The sequence below is a fragment of the Polyodon spathula genome, chromosome 6 (assembly GCF_017654505.1).
Source record: "Polyodon spathula isolate WHYD16114869_AA chromosome 6, ASM1765450v1, whole genome shotgun sequence".
Classification (NCBI taxonomy): domain Eukaryota; kingdom Metazoa; phylum Chordata; class Actinopteri; order Acipenseriformes; family Polyodontidae; genus Polyodon; species Polyodon spathula.
Window position 1 is genome coordinate 8803069 of NC_054539.1, and position 14416 is coordinate 8817484.

The following is a 14416-nucleotide window of genomic DNA, read 5'->3' on the forward strand; positions in this document are numbered from 1 at the left end:
GAGGCAGCATGAGTGTTTAATCTGGATTACATAGAGATACTTGGCTGCAGGGTGGAAAAGTATGAGATCAGCGATAAGGATAAACACAATACGTGACACAGAACTTTGGTTTTGTCTTCTGTCGCCCACTGATTATTTTTTATTTACCCACGTTAGAGCTCCACGTACCCATTGTTATACCTGTGTTTCATTATTTATTACTTTGTGTGCAGCAAAATGTGTCAAATTACACACCCTGGGACTCAGATACAGTACCTATTTCTACAATATAATAAGTTTTTTTTTTCCAGTGAGACTTCCATTTGAGGACCACAATGGTTTGGTGTGAATTTGTGAGCCTACTGAGTCACTGAATTGGAATTATTACTTAAGAATCAGTTGACAGTGCATTCATTCTTGGTGGATTAAATTGCTTGAGAATGGTAAAAGTAAAGGCTTTACCTCACATAAGTGTTGGACCAACTATAATGAACTACAAATAGAGATGTCCGGAAAAGAAATCAGCATTTCAACTACAATGAATACAGATAGTGCTGTCTGGAAAAGAAATCAGCATTTCAACTACAATGAATACAGATAGTGCTGTCCGGAAAAGAAATCAGCATTTCAACTACAATGAATACAGATAGTGCTGTCCGGAAAAGAAATCAGCATTTCAACTAAATGAATACAGATAGTGCTGTCCGGAAAAGAAATCAGCATTTCAACTACAATGAATACAGATAGTGCTGTCCGGAAAAGAAATCAGCATTTCAACTACAATGAATACAGATAGTGCTGTCTGGAAAAGAAATCAGCATTTCAACTACAATGAACTACAGATAGTGCTGTCCGGAAAAGAAATCAGCATTTCAACTACAATGAATACAGATAGTGCTGTCCGGAAAATAAATCTGCATTTCAACCTCGCTTTTGTACAGGTGCTTCCTAACAAGACATTTCTGCTGGACCTGGAAAAGGAAATTCTATCATTCCTATTAATTTGTCCCCAGTAATTTCTCAAGGTGCTGACAGTAATTTTTCATAAATAGGACTAGGGTTGCCTGACAAATGTTCGAAAGGACTTTCAGTTGTATAAAGTACAATTAACAATTTAATGGTCAGTTTAACGTTCCCTCCCAATGAGGTGGTTACTGTAGGGCTGGCAGACTCACTGATTTTATTGTGGGCTGCTGATTTTTCAGAACCATTAGCAGCTACTTCTCGATATGTGGTTCCTGAAGATCAGCATTTGACTAATCCCTGGTGGTCTCTGTGTCACTAAACATTGTTCAGGTTTTTTTAATTCAGAAAACTTAGGTTTTTTTTATATAGTTATCTCGATAACATGTTATTTCGAATGTTATTCATAAAAAAATACTAAAGCTTGTTAATTACCTCATCCAAGTAGCAATAATGAAGACCAGAACTGGTGTAACAGGGATTGCGCTGGATTTTTAAAATGAGGGTATGTGGTCAAAGCCATTTAACATAGCTTTTATTACTGAAAAAAATGTTTGTCTTGTGTGCAAGGTTTGTTTGAGAGAATCAGGAGTCACTAAGACAATATTGCATCACCTTATTTAATACACTTTTGCCATTAGGGGGATAGGGTAAATGCCACAGAGATATCCCTTGCCATATAGTAAAGTAAGATGAAGAACATGTTACGACAAAAGTATTGTCATGACACACTTTAATATTACACTTACAGCTCATCCTCTATATTTGATTATAATGTTAAGATTTGATGAGTCTGGGCAAGTGCCCTCGCTGGGTATAGAATAAGGTTGACCGTCTACTGCTAGTCTAACTTCCGCTTTGAACTAGCCTACTGGATGATAGCAAAGTCATTTATATTCCTTTTCAGCTTTTTGTAGGGGTGATAACGAGTGTGAGCTCTTTAAGAGCAGCAGGACAACATTATTGTTAAATGCTTCTAATGCTTAACTTTAATGTTCCCTCCTCTAAGTGTATTGGTATCACAGTGCAGAGCACTGGGTGGCACTGCCAGTAAGGATGGCATCATCCATCCCCCCCAACCAGGCTCTGTAAAGCTGGAAACCACACTCACGAGTTGAATTGTAACTAATCCTGCTAATTTACAAGGCTGGAGCTTAGTCAGCAATGACTTCATCAGAATGAGCCAGCCATGTGGGTTCGTGGCTAAAACTGTCGCGGTTTCTGCTCCTATTTGTTGTTTTTCTTGAATTATTTTGGGGATTATTTTGATGCCCACATAATTGGGATTTTTAGTTTTTTCTGCAGTCCTTTTTCTTGTTTAACTGTAGTTTGTTTGTAGTTGTAGTCTGTAGTTGTTTGTGTCGTGACTTTTTTGTACTAATTTGACAAGTCTATTAGACACAAAATATACTTTACTATATGACAAGGGACATGTTTGTGGCATTTACTTTCATTGGAATTCCATACCCTGTTATTCTTCAATAATATGACACAGTGCAGTTGGGATAAACAAATGTCACAAAGGCTCCCCTTAACAGCAGTCTTTTTGTATTCAAACCAAATACCTTATCCAAAGCACCTGTTATATAATACTGTATGATACATCTAGAACATGCAGTATTACACTCATTCATAAGATTTTTTTTTTTCACAGCCTACTGAATCGAGGGCCCCATTTTTGAGAAGGGATGTACCAAAAAAGGAGAGCACAGTTCCTGGAAATGTGGAGAAGCACAAACAGCAGGGTGACTACAGCCTAACACAGCGCATAGCACAGTTTAACAGAGAAATACTGCAGGTAGGTTTCAATTAATTCATTGCAACCGTAAAGTTAAGGCGATTAATGCATTCTCGGAACAGGGGCAAACATGAAATGGAGTATTACTCCCAAAAGCAAAGACCAAGTCATTTTTCAATGATGATATCCAGTTTTAGTATTGCACATTGCAACACAAAAGACTTTTTACAAATGGAATTGTGGTTAATTAGAGTCATTTGATTGTACCATTGGCAGTATGAACAATGGTACATTCTCATGAGCCAGAAGCAAAACAACAACAACATTGAAAACATTTCTGTCTTTAAAAAAGTAAATATACACAGAAAGGCTGGTCATCAGAACGATCTACCCATAAATTTGAGGAACATTATGCACATAGGGCAAATGTGACCGTTTAAAATACAGTGTCGTATTGAGACATTTTGTTATACAAAGTACATTTTATGACAGTGTTTTATTTACATCTTGTAATTGTCCATCCCAAGGCACCATGGGAGGTAATAGGAAACACTGTGCTGCTGCTTTCCAAGATCTGAGCATTTACTCCCTGCGGCAAACTGGCTAACAGTGTGCAGGTGCATGTGATCAATAAACAGGCAGACAATGATAATCCAGGTGCAGTGGTGTTTTATAATCCAATTGCCTGATGCCGAAAAAGCAGTAAATAATAACAATGGTAAGCAATACAGCAGCATGTTTGTTGCTTTACTGTAATCTATAGGTTGGTCATGAAATAATAAACAGTCCCGATCTTTTACACCCACACGTAACACAAACACAAGTCCACAGTGCCTGCTCTTGTGCAAATACAGTTTATGGTGCAACAAGGTGAAGTGTTGTCCAGATTCGTGCTGGCCTTAAGCGACAGCTCCTGGATCGTGTTTAGCTGTCTAACAAATCACAAACAAGCACAATATTAGACACGACAAAACAAATAAACACTCACGGTATCACCACACAGCTCTTCTATCAATGAGATTTAACCATTTACAAAGGTCACTACAGATCACTATCGCTCTGTCCCCTTTTGTACCATCTATCATGACCCCTTGGTTAACACTCCGCCCCCTTTCTAGATGACTAACTTCTGCCTAACCCTGGGAATGAATTGTCAGGCCATCCAATCCAGGGTACTCTGTTCCCTTTACACAGCGCCCTCACAGGTTGGGAGAGAGATGTATCACCAAGAATCACTTTGTCTCTATCACACTGTCCTATAAGCTGCATTTATTGACGACATTAAGATAAAGATAAATGATTATATCATGAGATTATGTTAATTTTTACTCCAGAGTTTTTTACATCAATTCAATTGATCAACAAATGCTTGTACATAATATAATTACCAAATATAAACCGGTAGTCCTCCAGATTTAAAACTCTTGTTTACTTATTGAACACATTATATTGGTCGTTTCTGTTGTTAAGTTTGTGTAAAAAGAACCCCCCCCCCCCCCCCCAAAAAAAAAAAAAAAAGGGGGGGGGGGTCCAGAGAAATCCCTAAATCTCCTTATAGTTCTATATAGAATTTCCAGGAAGCAAGTGATGCACTTTCCCATTCAATGCAGTATGAATTACTTTTGTGCTGTGGAGAGGAACATGCAAACATTGGATAGAAATGTATTGAAAAAAACCCATGGAAATAGAACATCTCTGTCCCCTGACCCCTGCGCAATGTTATGTTTTTAACATTTTTGGAGCGGCGCATGCAAGCAGCACATGGGAGTGGGAGGGAAAAGAACGGCCCCAAGAGGAGCAATTATTCAAGGGTGAGATCATTGTTTGGCTCCCTCTCTTCACGCCTTTGGCCCACAAGGAACAGCCCAGCCTGCACAAGTGAGTTCGGCCCAGGGACAGTGCTCCCAGCTGTTGGCTGGAGAAGAAAAAAGGACAAGCAGTGGGAGAGAATTAATAAGACATGAAAAAGTGGTCCCTTTATTTGATATTTGAAAAATAATTATATGTGCTTAAACCAGACATGCATAACAACATGCCATGAATGCAAAACATCTGAAGTAGCTAAAGCATGCTTTGCACACAAAGTGTTTTTAGGAATATTAAAATATATTTACTATAATACAATATATTCTATGTTATGGCTACAGTGATTCAGTCACAGTGTTTGAGTTTGATATGGTGCCTGCGGCAAATCATAATGTTTGATATCTCTGTTATGGAGACAGCAAGTCATAATATTGGAGCTTCACATACTGTCTGTTACGGTAGTTGAGAACCTCCCTGTTTGAGTTATCCATTATCACTGCAACGAATTCTCAGTGGTTCTGGCCACAAATCAAATAGTGCTATTATAATCCATGTCTGGTTTATCACGTCACTGTGATTTTCCACTGACACAAAGGACTGTTTTACCCTAAATTTTATTACCACGGGATACCTCATGTGCTTCAAGTGGAATTACTAGATGTGGGGTTAAAATGAAGCACATTCAATGTAGAGAGAAACGATTTTCAGTTTGAACTTAGCAGAAAAACATAAGGAACCATGTTTGTTGGCTGCATTAATGGGCCATCAGAAGTCTAACTTGGTGATCCGGGGTTTCTGTAACAGGGGGATAATAGGGGTGTCTCCTCTGATAGACAAGAAAGACACAGAAGTTGCAGTTGAAATGCCAACTCAGGCATCCTATTTCAAATATTTACAAGGTTTCTCAACTCAGGTTGCAATTGTGAGTGGCTGCCACTAGGGTACCAGCACTGGTAGTCCTTGTGCAGAAAGAAATACACAAAATAACAAAAGAAAATAAAAAAAAAAACAAAGCAAAACATGGTTTCAAAACAAAGCTAATAAAATACAGTTGACCAAGACTAATTACGCACTACCTGCACTAAAAGGAGGGTCCCGCTCCAGGAACGAACTGCAGTGACACACCCTTGAATACTGTTGTGGGATTGAATCCCCTAATCTAATTCCCAGTATGCTAAACACTAGGATGCTGGTATACACTTGGTGATCACTAGTAGTTTGGTGCTTTGGTTGCTAACCCTGGTTCCACACGTGAGGGTTCTTCAATGCCTCACAGACCTTCACCCCTGGTTTGTAAAGTACAAAGCAGCTTTCCAGCTCCTTTTAAAAGGCTCCTTTTTAAAGTTTTCTTTTCTCCTCTTTGTTTGCACTGTCACTATTCCCTGGTTTCTTTATAAATGTGGCCAGGGTTAATTCATAATCAATGAATCAATTATTGCCTGGCCACATTCCATATCTAACGCAAACTTGTATTTCCAATTAACTTTATTTACAAAACCTAAGCCAAAATTCAAAAGACACACTGTTTACAGTGTCAGAGTGGTTTGTCTTATTTGTCTGACAGTTTCAAAAGGCGTTAACAAGGACCTTTGCCTTACAGATGGTCCCAACTTGAGCAGTGACCTGGTTTGAGTGCCATGCAGAAATCTATCTATTAGTCACTGGTTCTACACTAAATGGGCAACACAAGTCAGTTGTCCACAAGGAATGTGTTCAGGATAATACTCAGTGATATTTCTCAGGATAATACTCAGTGATATTTCTCAGGATAATACTTAATGATATTTCTCAGGATAATACTCAATGATATTTCTCAGGATAATACTCAATGATATTTCTCAGGATAATACTCAGTGATATTTCTCAGGATAATACTCAGTGATATTTCTCAGGATAATACTCAATGATATTTCACAATGGGAATGTAGTGGTATATGATCTAAATGTTGTCAGGTGTGTACTGAAGTGTCTTTGACAGATATCCTATTGTTAAAAGAAGGAGGAAGAGGCATGAAATGCAAACTTTTCCTCTGTGTCATTATTTTGCAAACCACACAATTGTGCTGGGGACCTGCTTGCTTGTGAAAGCCTTTATCAAAAATACCTCAGTGCCTCTGGGAGCTGTTAAAAGTTAATGATTGTTTTATGTTCAGCAAAAAACGAATGACATCATCTTATAATTTCATGCAAATAATACTCGGTTGTTGCCAAGCATTATGTAAAGTGGGATGTGGTTCTCAGGGCTTGTTTATTTGGGGAGGTTTGGGATTTTAGCTTATCGTAAAACTAAGCACTTATCTTTCGAATGCAGACCAAAAACATAATCAAACATGTTCTGCTTTTGGCTGTAAAACTGCAGCTACGGTTTATAGAAGAACTATTTTTGTCATGTTTTAAGAAGGATTTCTTCATAGTGATATACCACTATACAACCTGAAAGACTTAACCCTGGACTGTCCTGACAGATTCAAGCATTACTTATGTTACAAAGCTGCTCTTCTCAGTCATGCATAACTGAGAGGCAAGAATCACAATGGCACATTATCAAAGGAAACTTTCATTAGCCTTATTTCATTCTCTTTGGGGTTAGCATGCTGGTGGTCGTTAAGGTGAGTTTTTACTCAGATCCCACTGATCTTGGATGAGAGCTGGTGACTATCCCAAGATAGAGCCATCCCATGTTACTGTAATTATCCACTGTAAACAAAAGGAAGGTACTAACTGGCTTCATATTAACTTGATTCAGGCAGGAAAATGATCTGATACCAAACCCAACCCCTTTCTGAAATGTGCTATTCTCTCTATCTTTCTGTACCTATAAGAAAATGTCTGGATTGTTTGTTTCAGTATGAGGCTTTGCAACGTGTTTCTATGTTGTTTTATTGCTTTCGTGCAGGCTGAGACATGGATTAAAGGGAAGCTGCAGGATTTGAAAGATGGATGTAGCATTCAGCGGTGCCCCCTGAAGGACTGGGAACAGGTATCACACACCTTACAAAGAGACCTCAAAGACTTCGAGAACACCATGATACAGCTCAACCAGGTAAGGCTGTGGTGCCCTTATAAAGCCACCAAGACCATTCCTCAGATACCACGCAGGACACCAGCAAGAACAATTCCTTTCTTCTTTCTTATCATTAAAACACAGACATGGCTTCAAATAAAATTATCTTGTTTTTACATTTTTAGAAAGGCAGAAATTAACAGAAATGTGCTAGTTTTAGCAGACCCTGATTAGCGCTAATCTTGGATTACATTACCTACAGTAACAATAGCTTGTCCACGATTGCTGCTCAATGGGATCTGTGTAATGAGCCATTAAAAAAAAAAAAATATGTATTTTACTTCATTCAACAATGTTTCTAATCATAGGCAAAGCAGTCTTGAAAGTAATATTTTCTAATATAAGGAAAACAATCAACACTGCATCCTTTATGAATACACTGTTATAAATGCATACACTTTTATAGTTGCTTTTCATACTTATAAGCTGGCGTAGTGATGAAGTATGACTACCAAGGCTTAGCCTTTATTTACTGGTTCAGTACAGATCCAGACATGCCCATGGCACAAACATAAAACAAAAATCATATTAGACCTGCTTCTCCATGATGAATGGGATGACATAATTATTATCTTTTTTTTACATTACTTCTTTTACATACAAATTAAAACCAGTGGAAGTGTGACAATATCTGTAATCATTAGCGTACATTTGAACCTGAATAAAGCCCCTTTCACAGTGCCAGGTTCTACCGTGTCAGAACCTACCTGGGCAAGACCCGGTGTCGTGCAGGTCGGGTACGCGATTTCACTCTGCTTTTAATAAAGCAGGGTTGACCTGGGTGACAGATGCAAGTGCACAATGCGCGTAGCAATGCCCCGGAAGCAGCTTGTTACAGACGCTTCCATCCAAGCTTCTCTGGATTGAACCGTGGGCCAAAATGTTGATTAGAGAAAATGTTTCTTCATCCCTGCTGCAATCTAGCTCTTGGTGTCTCAAGCAACTAAAATATGGCTAAACAGAAATGTTCGTTGCTGATGTGAAACCTTTAGGCAGGCGTGGCTGTTTGTTATCACATCGGCTCATGAACGGCCGTCAAGCATTTTGTCTCGCTCGGAACCCGGGTCAAAGCATGTCAACCCACATCCTGAGGTGGGTCGCTCACCCAGTTACGTGGTTTCACACTACGAGAAATTGTGACCCGGTTAGCCAGGACCCGGGTCCGGACCCAGGTAGGAGTGTCAATGTGAAGGGGGCTCAAGAAGTGCTGGGAACCTCCAGAGTTTAGAAAACTATAGCATACTCTGTACTGCAGAGTCCTCCCCTCTCTGCCCCCTTTAAGTACTGTAATCTGAGTATTCAAAACTACAAATGAGAGACCTACACAGCAAGATGTATAGAATGATTTAACTAATTAGAGCTCCTTTAACAGTAACATCTGGAATAAGTATACATGTTTTTAGTCCTCTACCGCGTGTGAGAAAATTCCTAAAACCCAAGGTTGTTGGGAGCCACTGCTCGGCTGTACTGCATGTTAATTAATTTCTTACTTGCAGATGGGAGAGCAACTTATCTGCAAACAGAACCCCACTTCTGACACAGTGAGGAAGCAACTCAGCCAACTCAAGGACCAATGGCAAACGTTAAAACAAACTGCTGCCAATCAGTCGAAAGCACTGGGCGGAGCCAGGAATCTTCAAGAATTCAATAGAAAAGTTGATAAGCTGGAATCGTGGCTCAAAGGAATGGTATCTGAAGTAAGAGTGGTGCTTATTTAGTTTGTAACTCCCATTGCTCACTTTTTCCAGTGAAATACTTATTTAAGGAACAAACACAGTTATGAGTTGAGGTCCCATTGAACTGTAGGTGCTCAGATGCTTCTGCATTTAGGCTCTGCATTCTCCTTTCCCAGAATGTACCCGAGACACCTGCTTTTTTTATGTACATGGACAAAAAGCATTTATGTGCCAGGTCATAAAAACTTGTGTTGGATATCAATACAGAATCCTTCAGGATGTTTTATGGTCTGTATCTCTTGCTGTGTCATAACTCTGGGGAGGGAATTTAATAATGTAATAATTTAAATGAATAATACGTTTAATATTCAGGTCTTTGTAGTTTATTGTACTAAAACTAGACTCCCCATAATGTTCTGGTACAGTACTATTAGATTAATTTGTCTATCAGTTAATGTTTTTAAGGAATAAAACACAAAATTGGCTGTATAGCAGATTCTTATTTATTTATTTATTTTAATTAATTCAATTAGTCTGGATCTTTAATACATCTATCAAGAGGTACAGTACAGCATTTTCCTAGCATTGCTATTCAACCCATCTAATGGGAATCTGGATCAATTCACATGAGTACAAAGTCAATGTAATGTTTAGCGGACATGACTCACTGTTTGTATTAGAATTGCACTGTTAGCGTAAAGTGGTTTGCCAACTCTGCTCCTTCTAGCACGAACAGATGGTTGGAGGAAAACCTGTATGCAAATAACAAGCCCACCCCAAAAGCCACAAGAACCATTTTACATGTGCACATTTGTACTACAGTAAAGCAAGTCTTTACAGTCCCCGTACTAAGCACTCACATGCTCTTTATTACCAGTAAAACCCAAGAACGGATTCTCTTTATTTAAAAGTAAATGACCTCTAGGTACCTTGTTTTCATTTCCTTTGGTGATCATGTTATTCCCATTACCATTAGACCTACAGCGTATCTTGAGCTTTGTCAACTGCAGTCAAACTTCATTCCTTAGCAAATGTTCCTGAAGAAGTTAACATCTAGATCATGGTGACTTTTTTTGTTCTGTTTTCTCTTTCGTTGGGCTTTCATTTCAGAACTGCTTGCCCAAAATGTAATAAAAGTGTATGGGTATGTGTTATAAGCCATTACTGCTTATACTGTGAATATTGTGAGCCATTTTGAGCTACTTTTCACAGTACTGGCACCTTCTTGCTTGAACTGTTGAAAGATATGTAGTATAATCTGCTTCTGATGGCTTTGCACGAATACATTGTCATATCAGAGGAAACATACAATAGAAAAAAGCAAATATGGATTGAAAAACAAAATGACAAAAAATCACGTCAAAGCAAGTCAGGTATAAATAGCGCTTATAAAAATAGTTGGCCCTTGTACCCCAAATGTATTGCTTCTGTATAAAAGTCTGTGTGAAGCCAAGACTGCTTTGTGTTATACCATCAGTTTAGCAAATTTGTACAAATTTCACATTTAAAAAAATGGACATAATGTTTATATAAAATGAAGCAGCTGATTGTTTGTATATATTTTTTATCATACTGAGCACACACACCTTACTCTATTTTTTTATGAGGACACTTACTCTGTTTTGCAGGAAGAAAAGCAGTCGCTTGTGGTGCTGCTGGAGGAGAAGATTGACAAAATTCAGCTCACGAGAAGAATACTGGATTTGAAACAGGTGGGACTTCTGAAGAGCGGGAAGGTTTTCATTAATATTTCACCTCCCTTCATTGTTAAATACATTCCAGACTCATTATATTGGAGCATTTCACTGCATGTGCTGCATGCAGAGTGCATGTTACATCATCAAAGTCGTCTTAGTTATGGTCAACCGTATTGGTGAAAAACATTCCAACAGGCCTGTTTTTCATTAATCGGAAAATGTATATTATATAGTATATGAGAAATGTCCCTGCAAGAAGGGCTTTATCCTCATTATTCTCATTTTTCCTCAAAAATGTTCTTAAGGATGAACAGCAGTACCGGATCCTCCATGATGAGATTGACAGCCTGGCTCTCAGATTGGAGAAACAGGGAAAGAATGAAGGGAAGAATATCTCCTCTAGAAGAAAGCACATCAATAAAATGTATGCATCAGAAGTGCGGTATCAGTGGAGTCATTTGAGCGAGAGCTTTTTTCAAACCGTTTCCACGCTAGCTGACCCACACGCCTTACTGCATTTTCAGTAACAATGGGAGCTCTGTTTTTTGGCTTTTTTTACCTTCCATTTTTTTATTTCTGGTTATGCATTGGTTTTGGTTTTGGGTCTTTCACTGAGATCTAAAATGCCATTATAACTTAAAAGAATGATGTCATTCGGAAAAGTTGGAAGCATGTGAGGTTTATGAGCTTGGTTCAATATAAAAGGTTTGCTGTGAATGACCGGGCCACCTAGCACAGTGACATCAGACAGAACTACCCCACAGCAAAAAGTTGCAGCAACACGAGAGCACTGCTTTCTGCATGGAAATTCATCATTTCATTGTTTATTTTAATAGATTTAAAATGAATGAATACTTAATATAAATGTTGTTTTTACTTTTTTAACAATATATACATGTTAGGTAGATGTGACACAGGCAAAACTGAATGAACGTTTACTCAATTGCAAAGCTGTTTGCACTGGTTTTAAATTAGACTACCAGCTGCACTGGGTCCAGTTATTTATTTAAAGAAATGCACATACAGCATTGGATCAGACGGTTACTACATTTATGAACTAGTGTAAGCAAAAAGTATGCCAGCATTATTGTGGAGTGTCAAGTGATGGGTGACCTGATCGTTCTTTGGATTTTACATAGCTTTCAAACCCTCTTTTTCAGGTGGTTAAAAACCCAAACCCACCTCAAAGATTATCATGAAAAGCTTCAGCTGGCTTTAGAGGCTTCTTCCTTTAGCCAACAGGCAGACAACATCATCAGAGCTACTAATAACAAGGTAAAGTAATTACAGTACACACATATGCAAAGGGATATTGTATATGTATTTGCTAGGACACAGTGGAAAGGCATCTTTTTGAAACCTATCTGTTTACATTGGTCTTGTGACTTAATGATAACCTTGTATATCTGATCTTATAAAAAAGGAAAGTACAACAGTCATGCGACAAAACCTGCACATTGAAACCAATTTGTCAAGCTCGTGTCATCCCAATATCAAACTGGGGCTGCTGCAGGTTCCGTCTTCAGCATGCAATCAAATCTGGAACTGGACGTAACAAGAAAGCTGAAGACTGCCTGTACGGATCACAGCATAAGCTAGCTACAACAGTGTGGAAAGTTTTCCTGGTTATTATTTAGTCAAAGAGCAGATAGGCAACCCTTTTGAAATATCCACTTCGGTCCCGATTTTTAAATTACATTTTTAAAACAGTTTCTGTGACCTCTATTGGCTTTGAGAAGTTGTCCGGCCAAAACTTTGAAAAATAACATGCATTCAAAAATAGATACATAGACAGGAAACTTAACAAGGTACAGTTATACACACTGTGTCTGAAGGAACAATTGAGACTATTGAATGCATATGTTGTTCTAATGTATGTGCTTTGTGTATGTGTGTATGTATTTATTGTAGAGGAAGAGTGTCTGTGGTGCAAATGGACAAGAAAACAGTGGGGACAGAGAGATGAGGGACATTGCTAGTCAGATTATGGTAAGTGCAATAATTCACGCATGTTGACTTGGTTTAGGAGAAGTCAGTATCCAGTCACAAGCGTGCAGCATGGCAGTGCCCACCCACAAGGGAGATACATGCTGGAAAATGATGGTTGTTTTTGCGAGGCCCCTGTGTTATTTTTAAAGGTTTAACTTTCTCGTGGGTTTTGGTTAAGTTTTCTTCTTTGTAAACCCCGAACACTACATTTCCCGTGACGCATGATTGGAAAAGCATCTTGCCTCAGAAAGAGGAAATTACGACTGGGAGTGTACATAGTGTGAGACATCACCTGCCTAGAAAGAAGCAATTATGAAACTGAAAGAATGGAAATTATATATATATATATATATATATATATATATATATATATATATATATATATATATATATATATATATATAATATATAATCAGTAATTTTAAATTTAAATTTCCCTTAAGTCAGTACTTTGTAGAAGCACATTTTGCAGCAATTACTGCTATGAGTCTCTACTAGCTTTGCACAGTAGGATGGTGAAATTTTTTCCCATTCTTCACGGGAAAATTGCTACGGACTGCAATCTTCAAGTCTCTCCATAAATTTTCAATTGGATTCAAGTCAGGAGTTTGACTGGGCCACTCATGAACATTAGTTATCTTCTTGTTCATCCACTCCAGTGTGGCTTTGGCTTTGTGCTTCGGGTCATTGTCCTGCTGAAATGTGAATTACCTCCCCAGTTTCAGAGTCTTGGCTGACTCAAACAGGTTTTCCACAAGGATTCGCTTGTACTTGTCACCATCCATTCTTCATTCTATCCTGACAAGCTTCCCAGTCCCTGCTGAAGAGAAGCATCCCCATAACATAATGCTGCCACCACCATGCTTGATAGTTGGGATGGTGTTGACCGGGTGATGTGCAGTGTTGGGCTTGCGCCAGACGTAACGCTTGGAATTTAGACTGAAAAAAGTTACATTTTTGTCTTGTCTGACCACAAAACCTTTTTCAGTATGTCTGTAGTATCATCTACATGCTTTTTCACAAACTCCATACGTGCTTTAAGATGAGGCTTTTTGAGTAATGGCTTCTTTCTTGCCACCCGTTCATACAGGCCAGCTTTGGGTAGGGACCGGCTTATTGTTGATGTGTGAACACTGACTCCCATCTCAGACACAGAACTTTGCAGATCTCTCAAGGTCATTGTTGGCTTCAGAGTGACATCCCAAACCAGTTTCCTGCTTGCCCAGCTGCTCAGTTTGGGAGGGCGATCTGATCTGGATAGTGTCTGGGTGGTATGATGCATCTTCCACTCCATAATGATGGACTTCACTGTGCTGAAAAGGATAATAAGCGCCTTTGAAATTCTCTTGTACCCGTCTCCTTCTTTGTGCCTTTCTACCACTTTATCTCTGACTTGTTTCAAAAGCTCCTTGGTCTTCATGGTTGCTTTGTTGGATCACTACATGAGTTGCAGTTTAAAAGTCTATATACCTGAGGGAAATTATCTTCAAGTTAAACCACTTTG

The 14416-nt window shown here is 38.7% G+C and overlaps 1 protein-coding gene across 5 annotated transcripts in view; it reads left to right on the forward strand.

Annotated features, from left to right (window-relative positions):
• LOC121316786 (spectrin beta chain, non-erythrocytic 1-like) overlaps window positions 1-14416 on the forward strand; it is a 65643-nt gene that overhangs the window by 13081 nt on the left and 38146 nt on the right. For all 5 annotated transcript variants that reach the window (XM_041251974.1, XM_041251975.1, XM_041251977.1 and 2 more), the window contains exons 3-9: window positions 2597-2740; window positions 7383-7529; window positions 9047-9247; window positions 10855-10938; window positions 11229-11347; window positions 12084-12198; window positions 12835-12912. In XM_041251974.1, the coding sequence (XP_041107908.1) occupies window positions 2597-2740; window positions 7383-7529; window positions 9047-9247; window positions 10855-10938; window positions 11229-11347; window positions 12084-12198; window positions 12835-12912 (888 nt within the window). The remainder of the gene's footprint in view (window positions 1-2596; window positions 2741-7382; window positions 7530-9046; window positions 9248-10854; window positions 10939-11228; window positions 11348-12083; window positions 12199-12834; window positions 12913-14416) is intronic.